At 35.5% G+C, this 14,809-nt stretch overlaps 2 protein-coding genes across 5 annotated transcripts; one reads left to right on the forward strand and one right to left on the reverse strand.

The window, feature by feature from the left end:
* Positions 1–697: 697 nt before the first annotated feature.
* LOC105341244 (spermatogenesis-associated protein 6) lies at positions 698–8,636 on the reverse strand. Of its 4 annotated transcripts, none has more exons than XM_034459209.2 (13): positions 8,432–8,636; positions 8,055–8,192; positions 7,707–7,755; positions 7,409–7,578; positions 7,221–7,319; positions 5,626–5,699; positions 4,870–4,963; positions 4,567–4,693; positions 3,583–3,908; positions 2,414–2,483; positions 1,933–2,291; positions 1,731–1,753; positions 698–1,472 (listed from the first exon to the last, which is right to left on the reverse strand). In XM_034459209.2, exons 1-13 carry the CDS (start codon positions 8,477–8,479, stop codon positions 1,325–1,327), a joined length of 1,725 nt encoding a protein of 574 aa, XP_034315100.1. In that variant the 5' UTR covers positions 8,480–8,636; the 3' UTR covers positions 698–1,324. The 4 variants fall into 4 exon arrangements, with proteins under 4 accessions (XP_034315100.1, XP_034315098.1, XP_034315101.1 ...); XM_034459207.2 differs by having other exon boundaries at positions 4,870–5,041; XM_034459210.2 differs by lacking the exon at positions 3,583–3,908 and adding an exon at positions 2,650–2,711 and having other exon boundaries at positions 4,870–5,041; positions 8,432–8,635.
* Positions 8,637–8,762: 126 nt separating this feature from the next.
* On the forward strand, positions 8,763–11,375 carry LOC105341245 (uncharacterized). Its single transcript, XM_011447667.4, has 3 exons — positions 8,763–9,182; positions 9,853–10,056; positions 10,638–11,375. The coding sequence occupies exons 1-3, from the start codon at positions 8,825–8,827 to the stop codon at positions 11,282–11,284; spliced, it is 1,209 nt and encodes a 402-aa protein (XP_011445969.2). The 5' UTR covers positions 8,763–8,824; the 3' UTR covers positions 11,285–11,375.
* Positions 11,376–14,809: the final 3,434 nt, after the last annotated feature.

A 14,809-nucleotide genomic window follows, 5' to 3' on the forward strand; every position in this document is an offset into this window, starting at 1 on the left:
TCAGTGCTGATACCTAAACTATGACAGACTGTCTTATATACCCACACTGTATAGCTCAGTGCTGATACTTAAACTATGACAGACTGTCTGATATACCCACACTGTATAGCTCAGTGCTGATACCTAAACTATGACAGACTGTCTGATATACCCACACTGTATAGCTCAGTGCTGATACCTAAACTATGACAGACTGTCTTATATACCCACACTGTATAGCTCAGTGCTGATACTTAAACTATGACTGACTGTCTTATATACCCACACTGTATAGCTCAGTGCTGATACTTAAACTATGACAGACTGTCTTATATACCCACACTGTATAGCTCAGTGCTGATACTTAAACTATGACAGACTGTCTGATATACCCACACTGTATAGCTCAGTGCTGATACCTAAACTATGACAGACTGTCTGATATACCCACAGTGTATAGCTCAGTGCTGATACTTAAACTATGACAGACTGTCTGATATACCCACACTGTATAGCTCAGTGCTGATACCTAAACTATGACAGACTGTCTGATATAGCTCAGTGCTGATACCTAAACTATGACAGACTGTCTTATATAGCGACAGTATAGCGACAATCAGTTTGACCTTGCACTATGTTTTGTCAAGTTTTTATTTTGTTGCTGCATCAAAAACTTAAAATGGACAGGAAATAAGTGCCATGGACAAAAAACACCAAATTCAATATATAAGTATTTATTATAATTAAATGCTGCAATTAATGTATTCTAGTAGACATAAATATAAAAAAAATATTATATAGATATAAATAAAAAAGCAAAATAATCAAGTTTAATTCCATACAATCATTCATGTGTAGGCTGGTGCTAACTAAATGAGACAAATTGATAAATATAATTTATTAGTCAGAGACAGAGAGAGGACAGTCAACCCTGTGTAACCCACAGCCAACTCCTAAACCATCGGAACCAACAATCCCCATGGCAACACCAGCTTCCATTCCCGCAGGAACAGATGCTGGTTGTTGCTTTTACTTTCACCTCCCCCCAAAATCAAACATCAAACTGGCCACCCTACAGAGTATTGTCAAACACAACAAGCTGGAATAAAAGTCATATGACACAAAAAACAGTTAACTGGCAAAACTTGCAGGAGCTGAGAGTATATCCTAATTCAGGTTAACTGTGAACAGTTGGAAATGGCTGACATAAACAGGACCATGGTTTGTATAATGAAGGTTTTCTATCACAGGAACAGTTTGGAGTCATGTAGCTTTTATCCTTAAAACATAATAAATACAGACACTATCTAATATCACAGCTGATCAGACTACTGAGGTAAGACTATCACGGCTTCGCCTGCAGTGCACTCCGGTACATCTTGGAGTACAGCTTACTAAGACTATCATTAAAAACCTGACGATGAGATTTTCCTTGAAATTTTGCTGCTCTTTCTGACCAATATGTTCCATCGTCCAAATGCACTCGACATGGGCTGAAAAAGATTTGGAAGAGCATATATTTACACTGTCCATGTAAATTATGTATGTCAAGTTCATCAGCATGTATCTTTACAGAATGACACAATATGTCGACTTTGTTCTTTCCCCAATGATCCGAGTTGTACAATGGAGAGAAGAGACTGAGGGACATAGTGGAGATAGTAACCTGAGCCGGTTAAAGGAACGTTTTCCTGGACAAGGCAAGCCTTGTGTCCAAGTCAAGATCTTCCAACTCTTTATAATACAAGTACCTGGCTCGGGCTCTTCGCAGGGACTGAAAAATCAAGGAGTAATAAGTTACAGAAAACAGTATGGAAAAAAAACTTTAAGCAAATTAAAAGAAAATATAATTCCATGATATCATAGGAAATTATCTGTTTTCTTTGATGAGTGATCTTATTTAGACCAGTTTTTGTCTATGGAGTGGTCCTCGCCTACAATTGTTAGTCTTACCTCTTCCAGCTCCTCGCGAGCCAGTCGTTCTCGTCTCTTCTCTGCCAGCTCTAGATCCAGCCTGGCCATTCGCTCCCTGGATCTACTCCGGGCGCGTTCCAACTCTAGTCTTGTCCGTCTTTCCCTGGATCTGCTGCGAGATTCCTCCAGCTCCAGACGTGCTAGTCGTTCTCTGGATCGGCTCCGACGTAGAGCTTGTTCCACTCTTATGTCTAGATCAAGTTTTTCTGTGGGTGTAAGGGGGCGTAATCCATACCTCTCTCTCAAGGAAGGGCGATACAACAGGGGGCTTGGGGAGCGAGATCGACGGCTGAGACGCAGATCATCCAAAGAACCAGTCAGTGCTGCCACCTCAGCATCTGTTGTAATTAAAGAACATACAGGTACAATATCTGTAATATTTTATGATTAAAGTATGATCAGAATGAAAAAAAGACTTCTGTCTAATTAATATAGCAGGAATGTAAAGCTCAGCACAAACCATCATCGTCACTGAGGAACTGTTTGGGAGAGACTCTCGGGAGGGGATCTTCATCATCCAATGAGGAGGTCTGTAACAATTTTAAAATCACAGCTAAAACCATTACAGCCAACAATATCATCCAAAGTAAAATACTTTCATTGAATCTTTTTACAGTATACAGTATATTACTTTAGTATATATGTAACTATAACAAAAACTATAAAATATTTTTTTGACACTGATCAGTAAATTACCTTCTTTAAGCGGTATTTGTGTGTTAAACTAGGATAACTGGTGTAATCACTATAGTAACCCCCTGTAAATAGAGGATCATGCAGAACATCAAATATCTAACATGCTGTATAAACAGCCAAAGACAAAAAACAAAAGGGCACAGAGTTGAACAAATATAAACTGTAGATTCCTAATTAAATGCGAGGTATCAATATCTGCATAAAATCGCGAGAAGCACATCTCGTGGATTTAAAAATCTCGCTTTTGTCTTTAAGACAGATGTAAAACTAAATAAAACTTATGATAAAAATTGAACATTCACAATTTATATTCTCCGTTTTTAATGCAAAATTGTTGAATCATGGAATTAATTTCTCATGTAAAAAAAGGAATCTACAGTAAAACATAAAACAAATAAATACAACGAAAACGTAAGGCTGGACCGGGAATCGAACCCGGGACCCCTGCAATTCTAGTCAGGAGCTCTACCACTGAGCTACCCAGGCCGATATCCACGGTCCATATAGCCCCAACTACTACATATATATAAACTGAATGATTACATGTACTATGATTCATATTTTGACACTTAATAGAATAGGAACTTGTGTGCTTGCAAGTAAATAAAAACACGAAGAAAGACAATCATACAATGATGTGGTTTTTATACTGTAATGATAAGTCCAATATAGTGACAGGAGTCAAATGTACTCAACTTCATTTATCTTTTATATGTGATATTTTGTTTGAGTAAATTTGCTAAAAAATGCTGACCTCCAGGGAACAAAATGGTTAAACCAGAAACTTTCAGGATTCTTGGACAATAGAATGTAACTGTCAATGACTCAAAATTTACAAAACCATGAATTTGAAAAACTCCAAACACTAACATTCAAAATGAATCTAATTGAGAAGTGAAATTCATGCTTCATTTAACACAGGATGCAATTAACCTGAATGAAGCCATTTAGGGGGTAATGCCTGCCCAGGCAGGGTCCCCTAGGACTGAGTCGGGAGGGACTCAATAATTCTCCACAATTCTTTGGACTTGGGGATCCATCCTGCCTCCTAATTCCCTCAGGACAGACCATTGGGGTATTAAGAGATAATCTCTTAGGTCTGAGTTTTTGTAAGCCCCTGGGACTGGAGGCCCTAGGGGTCAGGCCTGTGGGGTGGTAGTTCAGAGCATGACCCCAGTATTGTTTCCCCGTGTGTTTCCTGTATATACTGCAAACACAGCACTTGGTCTCTGGTACGGAGCACGTGGAAGCATGAAGTGCTAGGAATATTACAGAAATTTCAAACACAGAATGTATACGTATGAAGCTTACCAGAGTCTGACATAGCACTGTCATAGCCTGCCTTTGTTATCATGATAAAACTTACCAGGGTCTGATGTATCTTTGACATAGTTGGTTATTGTAATCATGATGAAGCTTACAAGAATCTGACATAGCATTGACATATAGCCTGTCTTTGTTATCATGATGAAGCTTACCAGAATCTGACATAGCAGTAACATAGCGGGCTTTGTTATCAAGATGAAGCTTACCAGAGTCTGATATAGCAGTAACATAGCGGGCTTTGTTATGAAGATTAAGCTTACCAGAGTCTGATATAGCATTGACATATAGCCTGTCTTTGTTATCATGATGAAGCTAACCAGAATCTGACATAGCAGTAACATAGCGGGCTTTGTTATCAAGATGAAGCTACCAGAGTCTGATATAGCATTGACATGTAGCCTGTCTTTGTTATCATGATGAAGCTTACCAGAATCTGACATAGCAGTAACATAGCAGCTTTGTTATCATTAAGCTTACCAGAATCTGACATAGCAGTAACATAGCAGCATTATTATCATAATGATTAAAGCTTACAAGAATCTGACATAGCATTGAAATGTAGCCTGTCTTTGTTATTATGATGAAGCTTACCAGAATCTGACATAGCACTGACAGAGCGGGTTCGAGATCGAGATCTTCCTCGCTTGACTTTCTTTTTACTTTTGGCTTTTACACCACCATCATCACCAGGAATTCTTCCAATGAGGGATTTTTCTAGCTAGGAAAACAAATTTCTGTTTCACAACAATGGTACATGTACAGTGAACAAAATATTGAAATTCCTGTACAATATTTTTTCTGATTTTTTGGTAATTATGAAGCAGGGACATCAACAATGCAACATTGCCACACACATCTGCATGATATTGAACAATGTCAGTGATGATTGCTTACATGGCGGACAACAAATGGAGGTCTTCCCTCGGTACTGCTGAGTCGAGGAACCAGGATGTCATCGCTCTTCCAGCGTGCGGCAGGGGAGGGTGACCTAGAATGACAAACAGAAGAAATGGTTGGCTTGTGGTAGGTTTTAAGGTCCTCTGTCGGGTCCACGTCTACAAAAGTCCTACAGAAAAGACAGAGAGAAACAGAGTTAGGTAGTGACAGGAGAGGCAGAGGGAGGCAAAACCCAAACTAATGTTACATTGATCTATATATCCAAGTCTTACTCGTGACAGATGATACTGTTAACTAGTGTATGATAAACAAACAGAATTTATAAATAGAAAAGCTGATTCCAAGAGGCTAAAAAGTAATTGAGTAGGGACTTTTACGAAGGTTGATATATTATTCAGGCGAACAATATCAGGCATAACACTATGAGCCAACCACCGTATTGAAAGACAGATACTAGTAGAAAGAGTCCTTGCATGCAGTAGAGATAAGATAATTAAAGCATTAAAGAATTCAAGAAACATGTAAAAATACAAACCAGCTGAATTATGGAAGACAAGCACAATTAATGTATGTACATGTATTACGAACATGTACAGATTGTATTGCAATATTTTCTTTAATACAAAAACAATTTTTTGTGAATTTGATGACAATAAGCTTAAAATGATCTTTGTTAGTCAAGATATGAAATTCACAGAGTAATGAATATTTTTTTTTAAATCAACTATCTCACAGACAGTAAGTTTATCTCACCTCATAGAGGCCCGAGATGAAGGACGACTTGCTGGACGAGATCTACTGCGTGAACGAGAACGCCTTCTAGATCTCTGAAAGTAATGGAAACAAAACATATACATGTAATGTGAACCATTTCATTTACATTCAATGCAGGGATGGGGTAATGGTAATTTGTAATGGTAATTGAGTGTAATTAATTACAAATTTTGATGTAATTGGAAGTAATGTGTAATTGGCCACATTTTCAATTACATGTAATGGTAATTTAATTAATTACTTTCAAAAAAGGCATGTAATTCCAATTACTTTTCAATTACTTTCAATTACACACTGATGTACATAGAAATATGAAGCTGTCCACTACCCATTTTGCCCCACAAAATGGTACATTAGGTCTAGTTCGAAGAGTAGTTAAAAAGCATGGAAATATTATTATATATATCATACTAAATATTTTTCAAAATGGATTTTTTCAGTGATTCAATATTTAATGATAAGTTTCCCAAATTTAATTAAGTACATGTATTTGATGATTTGTTTGATCTCTTTTTTCTTAAAAAATACTTATTTCCCTTCTTATTAGAATAATTATAGTGTGTCAATTATCATTGAGTTAGTTTAAAACATCAGTGTTTAATTTACAAACAAAATCAGTGTTATCGAAATTATATAAACTATCAAGTCAAGCTTTGTGTTTGATAGCCTAAAATACACAGAGCTAAAATGCATGGCTTCAAATGGGTATAAGTTTTTGATGCCTAACATGTCCACAGGGTGTGTTCCCTTATTTGCTAACATTTTGATAATTAGGTAGAGAACAACAGGTGTGAATTGTGTTTTGATAACAATTACATGTGTATAGTCCGCCCTCTACCTGAGATTAACCTGTACTTTGGCATTGTATTTACAAAGAAAAAAAATAGTGTATAAAAATGCAAAGGAGAAAGTTTACATATAATAGTTTTGCATGCAAGAAATACTTTAGTTGACATGGTAGGTGTAGGTTAAGGGATATGACTTTTAAATGTTTATTGAATATCAGGGTGTATAGGACACCTCCACATTGTGACTACCAGTACCTGCGTTTTAAAATAAACAATAAAATCAAATATTTATATTTTTTCTTTCCAAAAATTGTAACAAATTATCAGAATAGTTAGCAAATTCTCAAACAGTGAAATCATTTTGATTATATATGAGGAAATTTTATTCATATTATAAAAATACCTCGTTATTATAATGTTTTTGTGTTGTATATAAATCATGGTTTTAGTAAATGATGAAAATGTAATTTGTAATTTAATTAATTACATCTGCAAAGTAATTGTAATTTAATTAATTACATTTGAAAACTCTTGTAATGGTAATGGTAATTTAATTGAAGAATTTAAGCAAGTAATTGTAATTTAATTAATTACTTTCCATTGTAATTGACCCCATCCCTGATTCAATGATATATGTCAACAATTTCATGTATATTTAATTGTCAAAAATTTCATAACATCAATGATGTATATAATTTACAAATTCATAACATACATGTAGTTGATAACATATTCTTAACATCAATGACACATGTCTACAATTTCAAGGTTCAACTGATCCCTTACCCTCTCATCTTTAATTGAATCTTCTAAAGCATCCAGTTCTGGTGACAGAGATTCTTTGATGTTGGTAATAGAAACAAACTCTAGTTTTGGAGAAATACCCTAAAATGGTAAACGTTTAAGTTCAATATGATATCACTATGCTCCCATCTAATCAAATTCAAATCATATCATATGATGTATACACTTACAGGAAAATCAATGGACCTATGGAAGAGTATTTCCCGTGCTCCAGAGGCATAGCAAGGTGCCAAAGACGGAGCAGGGTAGAGGAAGTCACGAGCGCTTGATGAATAAGAGGCAAGTCTGTTAGCTCCTCCAAACTCGGATAGTTGTAGCAGCTCCAACACTATCAATTCATCTACAGTTCAAAAGGCAAAATAAAACTAAAGACAATTAGCCTATGAATAATCTTTTTTACACATCATTAACATGTTTCCACATTTCATATAAAATTAAGACATTATATATTATGTAATGCAAACTGACCATCCAAATAATCGACAACCTCTGCTGGGTCCAGAGCAGTATAGTAAGTCTAAAAATGAATGAAAATTTAGACAATGATCACAAATAAAATTTACTCACAACAAAATTATTGATTATAGACACATTTAACACATATTACAATTAATTTATTTAGATAGATATATCACTTTTGGATCCATATTATTTAATTTAACTCTAACTTTTCAAACTTGTAGGATATGAAGACTACAGTATAAATTTAGTTGTAAAATATAAACTTGATGGATAGCTGAACATGTTACTACAATGTTAGAGAGAGAGAGAATTATCTTATATATACAATACAATTAATAGCCATAAGTATAATACCTTTTCAAAAGTGAAGTCTTCTCGAATGATTAATGGAAACACAGACTCTACCAGACAAGTGTTTCTGTATTGACCAAACAGACTGATGCTGACATAGACATCTTCCCTACTGGGCAGCCACACTCCAGGGGCCGTCACCTAAGGTCATATAAGTACATATTCAATTAAACGGTCTTTTCTATCATTACATGAAAATAATATTTATTCATTTTATCATCAGTTAAAATGCGGAGACAATTATCAGGAAATGTGCTATTTACGGGTTTTCAAAAAACCTAAAACGGGGGGCTTAAAAATCATACTTCAAGTATTGTTTCACAAAGCAGTTTCATTGCGGGTTTTGTCAAAACAAGAACCGACTTGACACAGATACTCACGGCCTTCAGTTTCAGATCTACAACGCAGCGTAGCGCCCTTCGTGGCATTGCCTTTGTGTTTAGGTTGGTCGAATAGTCCCTTGATATAAAAACAGCTGGCTTATAGTTAGCTATACACAAAACTACAACCAAATTTTGAGCTCCCCTCTGCTTGGTGTCAGGGACGCGATGGACGTCAAGGCGGGTGCGAGATAAGTCGATCGTGGGCAAGTCGAGGGCTTTGTTTCGCACTTCTCCATTTTACAGTAGGTTACTACTAGTTGTTGCTGAAATAAGAAAAAAAAAAGAAAAAAGGGAGAAAATGGATACAAATTTAGAATTCAGGACAGTCTGAATTATTTATATTATTTTCAGGGATTTCTTTGGGTTCTTTGGGGTAATTAACCGATTCAAATGGCGGCGTCAACTCCGAAAAAGAGTTGTGTTCAGTCACACGTAAGGGAAAAAGGAAAGGATGACAATAATATTAGACACTGGATATCGGCTGTGATGAGCCTTTGTACTAACAATACTCTCTGTTACATTATATTGACCCCTCTAAAAATAACTAATTGCAATGCCTCAGCCCATGTTGGTTCCACCTTTTCTGGGGCATTTTGTGAGACCGAATTCTTTGAAGATGGACTGGTTTTTGGCGACGTTTTTCGAAACGGAATGGATATATTAGTGAACTACATTAAGGACAAGTCTTATCCTGATAATAAAGAACAAATCCTCGTGCTAAACAAGTTGCTGAAATTTATGAACGGAGGTATTTAAACAGTTAAAACATGATTTTTCAGAAGGCATGACATTTTTTAATGGAATCACAATTTTTTTCACTTGTACACCAGACTGTAACTTAACACTTATCATGCTTATCACTATTCGTTGTGATACTTTAGTGGGGGAATGGCAATATACCATTAAACAGGTGAACGATAGAAAATACATTACCATTCATAAACTTGACTACTGTTGTTTATCAAATCAAATTTATTAAAAATAAAATTGAAAAAAAAACACAACATTGTTTAACATGTATTATATCATGTACAAACTACCAGAGTTAAGTTGTGTGTTTCGGGTAACCCGACCTAACCTACAAAAATGGCCCGATCCTAACATTTTTAGATGTCTAATTTTATCCGATTGTGAATTTTATCTTATTTCCAATAAAAATACGTTTTTAAATATGAAACAAACAAGTATTCTTAGGATTCATGCAAAAAAAATATGATAAAATAAAAAAAATTCCCTACCTACCTAGCCTAATTTTTTCATCAGTGTTACCCTAAACACACAAATTTTTTTTTTAGGCCTTATCTAATTTTGCCTTTGTTTCTGTCCACTGCTGTGTTTTTACCTTTGATGTACTTTAACCTTGAAGTCTCCTAAAGTTATGCTAAAAAAAACGTGACAATGCTTTTCTTAATTTGCAGACAGAAAGATTAGTGTCCATGGTTTGCAGAAGTTCTCGGGAAAGGAGCTGACAAAACTTGTTGCAAACCATTTGTTTGGAAAACTCGCTACATCCTCATATTACTTGGTTGACAAAAAAATCAGCATCGGACCAAAGTGTGATCAGTGTTTTTGTGGAGATAATTTGTGCAAGATCACAGGCCATTATGGGGACACAAGTGTTGGTAAGAGTTTTTAAAAATAAACTTAAACAAAAATGAAAAGATCACACATTTATAGCTATTGAAAGATGTAAATATACATGGGCTCTTGCAGATATATCAAATAGTGGTACAGAAACTATTTTTATCGGTCTTTAATTTTGTAACTAACCATGTCTTTTCCACATGATCAGTGCTTAATCATATTTCCCCTCTTATAAATGTTTATCATGTTTATTTTGATAATTTTAAAGTGTTGAACAGAACTAAAGGTTTAAATATATTTGTTCTAAATAATCTATTATATAATAGAGCTTCCATAGGGGTAACAATTTTATTGGAACAAAAAAGCTCAAAATCTTAAAAAAGGAGGGCTGTCATGCTCATAATATTAGCCCCATAACCCTCCTAAAGATGACCGAAATGAATTATATTGATTCATTGTCAAGTTATAGAGAACATATTAGAGAAAGTCTTCTTTCTGGTAACTTTTATTAAACCTTGCCACCAAGCAGATGTTTTTATAAGACTAAGACTGTACCAACAAATCATTCTTGTCAAAAAAATTAAAGATACATTAATTTTTATTGTTTTTTTCCCCCCAGGAAATTCAGAAGTGTGGCATGGAGATTTAGATATTGTCATCAGCGACCTGGCTGTAGTTCATGTTGAAGATGAAACTGAGAGTGCTGATGGAAAATCTCTAGTGGAAGTAAAGTTGAAGTCTGCTTTGTCTAGAAATCCAAAAATTATTGCACAGACCATTGTTTTTTCCTTTCTGCAAAAGAAGGCACACCCAGAAAGGGATACTTTTTTAACTCCTTGCATTGGAATTGGAAGTTCAGAGCTGGTGGTCATGTTCTATGACTGTGAACACGATGTTCTTCTGGAGAGTTCTAGCATACCCCTGTTCAGTGATCCATCGTCATTGGAGTTTTCTTACACTGCTATCCTGGTGTCCTGGCTTGTTGTGAATTATAAATTCTTGTGTTCTGGATTACCTGATCATATGACAGTATACAAAAGTGATTTTTGTGTCCATGCTAGTAAAAAACTCAAGATTTATGAAGAAAACCTAGTATTTGGTAATGTTGACAGTTATCAGAGTATACAGGGTAAACATTGTCCAAGAATCAAATGTAACCCAATAATGCACGAACATGAGAGAGCACTACAGGAGCTGCTGTGGAGCATGGACACACCATCTGGTTCAAGCAATAGGGCGAGTGACTTAAATCCAAAGCCCCCATAAATGTTCTTCTTTATAATGTGTAAGAAATTTGTAAATGTTGGTTGTGTTCTAAAAATGTGCCTAAACATGAATAAATTCATTGCTCTTAAAATCTGCATAAGAATTACATGTATAGTAAAAGTCTAATTCAATATACCCAAATGTACGGTTCCTTAGCACAATTTATGACTGTCCAAATTTTTTGATGTGAAAGAACTGACATAGTTTATTTATCCACTTTATCACATCTTTATCTCAATATACAGTGAATATCACTCATGGAGTCAAATTTTGATATTACATTGTGTGTTTTTACGCCATATGTCATCATAATAAACGTTACGTAGGTTTAGGGGGTTGATTGAAGTAGAATGAAAAAGTAAATAATTAATTCAGTTGAAAAGTACTCAGTTGTAAATGGGAAGCATTTAATGTTGTTTCAATTATTTTTTATGAATTCATAAATATTTGTTCGAAAATGAAATGATTGTTTGTTAAACTTCATGTAACTTCTTTTCCATGCGTAAAGTTGTTGACGTCTTGAAGTTAAGGTGGAAAAACACACCTGGAAAAAGTCATTAAAATTAACAGGACATTATTTGATAATAAGAGATAAAATGATAAATAAACTGTACATATGTCAAATAAGCGAAAAATTTGCAGTTTGTAGAAAAGAAATGAATATATAAAATAATTATTTCAGTAAGTAACAACAAAAGCCCCTGCGGGGTTCGAACTTGGAATGTACAGTTCACAAGTCCAACACTTTATCCACTCGGCTATGGAGTTAGTTACATATTGAGTCAATAAAATCCTTTTAGTAAAACAAAATGTCGTTTCGATCAGCGGTCAGCCATTTTGTGATGATGTGTTATTCCACCTTGATGTGTTTTGGGGCTCACAGTTACAGGAAAAACTGAGATTTACAAAATATGCGGTAAAACATATAATACTGTAAACCAAGTTCTATTCGCTGCCAATAAACTGGTTCGCGACGACTAATGTTCGCGACCAAGCCTTATCCAGACCTGTATTGTTATAAAAACTTTAGACAAAGGATTAGTTCGCGGGGAGGAATATTCACGACGATAAGGCTCTCGCTAACCTCGCGAAAATTTCTCGCACGCGAATAAAAGTTGGTTTACAGTAATAAAAAGAATCTCTCATTATTTGCGATGGTATATGATTTTTATCTAACTCGTGTGTTTTCACGCCAAGACTCGTGGATAGAAATCACACAACTTGTTGGATAAAAATCATATTACATTGCAAATCATGAGAGATCCTATATTTATTTGATATTTATACCCCTCACAATTGTATGCATGTAATGTGTTTGACCGTCCATCAGTCAGTCCTTCAGTTCTGTAAGTGCAACTTCTTTTAAACTGCTGCATCGAATGTTGGCCCTTTTGAATTTTTGTTGTTGTTGCAAAATTAGATGTGAAATTTGCAAAAATATTTCAACTGATGATTTTTTGCAGGTTATGCCCTTTATTAAATTATTTTTTTTTGTATTTAATGCACACCTTGCTTTTCTTTATTTGCAGCATTGTCAAGGAATGAGGGAGTGTGGGGTATGTGATGTAGACTTTTTCTTGTGATCTGGGCCATGAAATGAGCTAGTTCGTTTTAGTTTTTAAAAGCGGTTAATTTCAACATGATCGTATTGTGGTTAACAAACCCTACGTTTAAAAAGTTTTAAAAAGCTATCAATACTGAATAGTATGTCCCAAGATATTTATGTTGCACTGTTTCTTGAATAATTCGATATTTATAATTAGTCCAGGCACGTAGCATCGTTTTTGAAAGTGGGGGGGGGGGGGGGCAGACTAATCCAAAAATCTTGACAAGCAAAAAAAAAGAAAAGAGAAAAGAGGGAAGTTTCCGAAATCTTCAAAACCCTACCCCCCGGGGGGGGGGGGGGCGAAGTATTTCTTTAATCTTCAACTTCAATTTCACTCTTAATTTCCACACTTCATTCCAATTTTTTATATACATCCCCCCCCCCCCCCCAAAAAGGGGGGGGGGGGCAACTCCATGATAATTCAGTTTTTTAAATGTAAATGTAACGCCCCCTCTAGTTTGTCGTTCAAAAAACCCACTAAAAATAACAAGAGTCCTATGGGACACATCGTGCACATGATCAAAATTTCCTGTGTCATTTTATTTTGAGATTATTATCGCAAATATAGCATAAGAGTTCACGCTATGGTCGATGTTGCATTTTGTATTTCGATTAGGATTCGCAACAAAGATTCTGACTGGTGCATTTATAAAGACCCGCCCATTTATCATGCATGTTGAGAACATGATGCTAACACGTGGAAACAAATTTCGGAGAAAGAAAACTTATAATAAAGTTGTACTTCCAAGTTAAAAATTACAGAGTTACTTGAGAACAAACGATGTTAACGTACATGTGTTAATAATGTTAGTGAAAAAAAAAACGAAGAAAAAAATCTCTAAAAGCAGGAATGGGCACATATAGATTAACGTCACATATTGTACTTCGGTATCGAATAGCGTTATTTAGTTTATTATGAAGAAATTCGTCAGAACACTGTTTAGTGAACATACTGTTTTTCCTCTCAAAAAGCTAGTTGCAAAATGTAGATCCAATAGAAATTTCGGATTGACACGCCTTGAACTCATTGGCCGTTTTACAGCATATGTCTTCACATTTTTGCTTACAATAAATCTGAACTGAAATCTTTGAAACATCGTCACCAGCTCCGTAAAATGAAGAAGTGTGGTTTGTTTATATACATGTACAACTGTAAAATGGCGACTCGATTTCCGCGTGAATTTTACTATCCGAGGTTGATGAGCGTGTTTGAGAGAAAGTCAGCGACAAGTAATTCGTCAACATCAATTGTAAATATTGTCTGATTAATATTGAGGTATATGTAATAAAATTAATGTTTTACAGACAGAGGGATTTACAAAATAAGGTTAATCACAGATCAGTCAAAATTGAACACGTTTGTGTCGTAAATTTCAAGTTTTGTGTATGTTTGAAAACACATGCAAACTTAAAGAAGTGTGCCATTGATCGGTTGAAATTCAATTAAATGCAATTTATGTAATATATATTGTCAGTACTGTTGTGAATTATTTGGAATAATCTGTTGAGATTGTCAGTAAAAATTTGGCTTTCAGAATTCCAGAGAAAATCATTAGATAGACTCATAAGATTTAAAACATTAACTTGAGCTTGGCATCTTCCTTCGTCTTGTCTTGGGCCGTTCGGAGATGTTGGGGAAGGTGAACCACCTGAAAATTACACCCTTGGCAGGTGGCTCGCTTCCGCCTCCAGCTGGTCTGTGGCCGCTCATGGTGGCGGGGCCTCTTGCGTCTTTCTGTTCCTGCTGCAACCTCCTCTGATTCATTTTCACTGGCCTGAGGTGGGTCAGGGCTAGCCGGGAGAGCTGCCATAACCTCCTCCTCCGCTACTGCCACGCTTTCCGCTACTGTCATACTCTCCGCATCTTCGCTAGCCAAGGGTTTTCGGTCCAATTTGCTCCCTATTAATGGTGAGAAAAT

This window comes from Magallana gigas, chromosome 7 (assembly GCF_963853765.1).
Source record: "Magallana gigas chromosome 7, xbMagGiga1.1, whole genome shotgun sequence".
NCBI classification, from domain to species: Eukaryota; Metazoa; Mollusca; class Bivalvia; order Ostreida; family Ostreidae; genus Magallana; species Magallana gigas.

Excerpts from the sequence above, each read along its gene's own strand:
- LOC105341244 (XM_034459207.2), bottom strand. The coding sequence starts at position 8,479 with ATGCCACGAAGGGCGCTACGCTGCGTTGTAGATCTGAAACTGAAGGCC. Across the intron at positions 5,700-7,220 it reads ATTCAATTAAAGATGAGAGG|AGATCTAGAAGGCGTTCTCG; the intron begins GTAAGGGATCAG and ends CATTACTTTCAG. Across the intron at positions 3,909-4,566 it reads CAGTGCTATGTCAGATTCTG|CACTTCATGCTTCCACGTGC; the intron begins GTAAGCTTCATC and ends TAATATTCCTAG.
- LOC105341245 (XM_011447667.4), top strand. The coding sequence starts at position 8,825 with ATGGCGGCGTCAACTCCGAAAAAGAGTTGTGTTCAGTCACACGTAAGG. Across the intron at positions 9,183-9,852 it reads GCTGAAATTTATGAACGGAG|ACAGAAAGATTAGTGTCCAT; the intron begins GTATTTAAACAG and ends CTTAATTTGCAG. Across the intron at positions 10,057-10,637 it reads TTATGGGGACACAAGTGTTG|GAAATTCAGAAGTGTGGCAT; the intron begins GTAAGAGTTTTT and ends TTTTCCCCCCAG.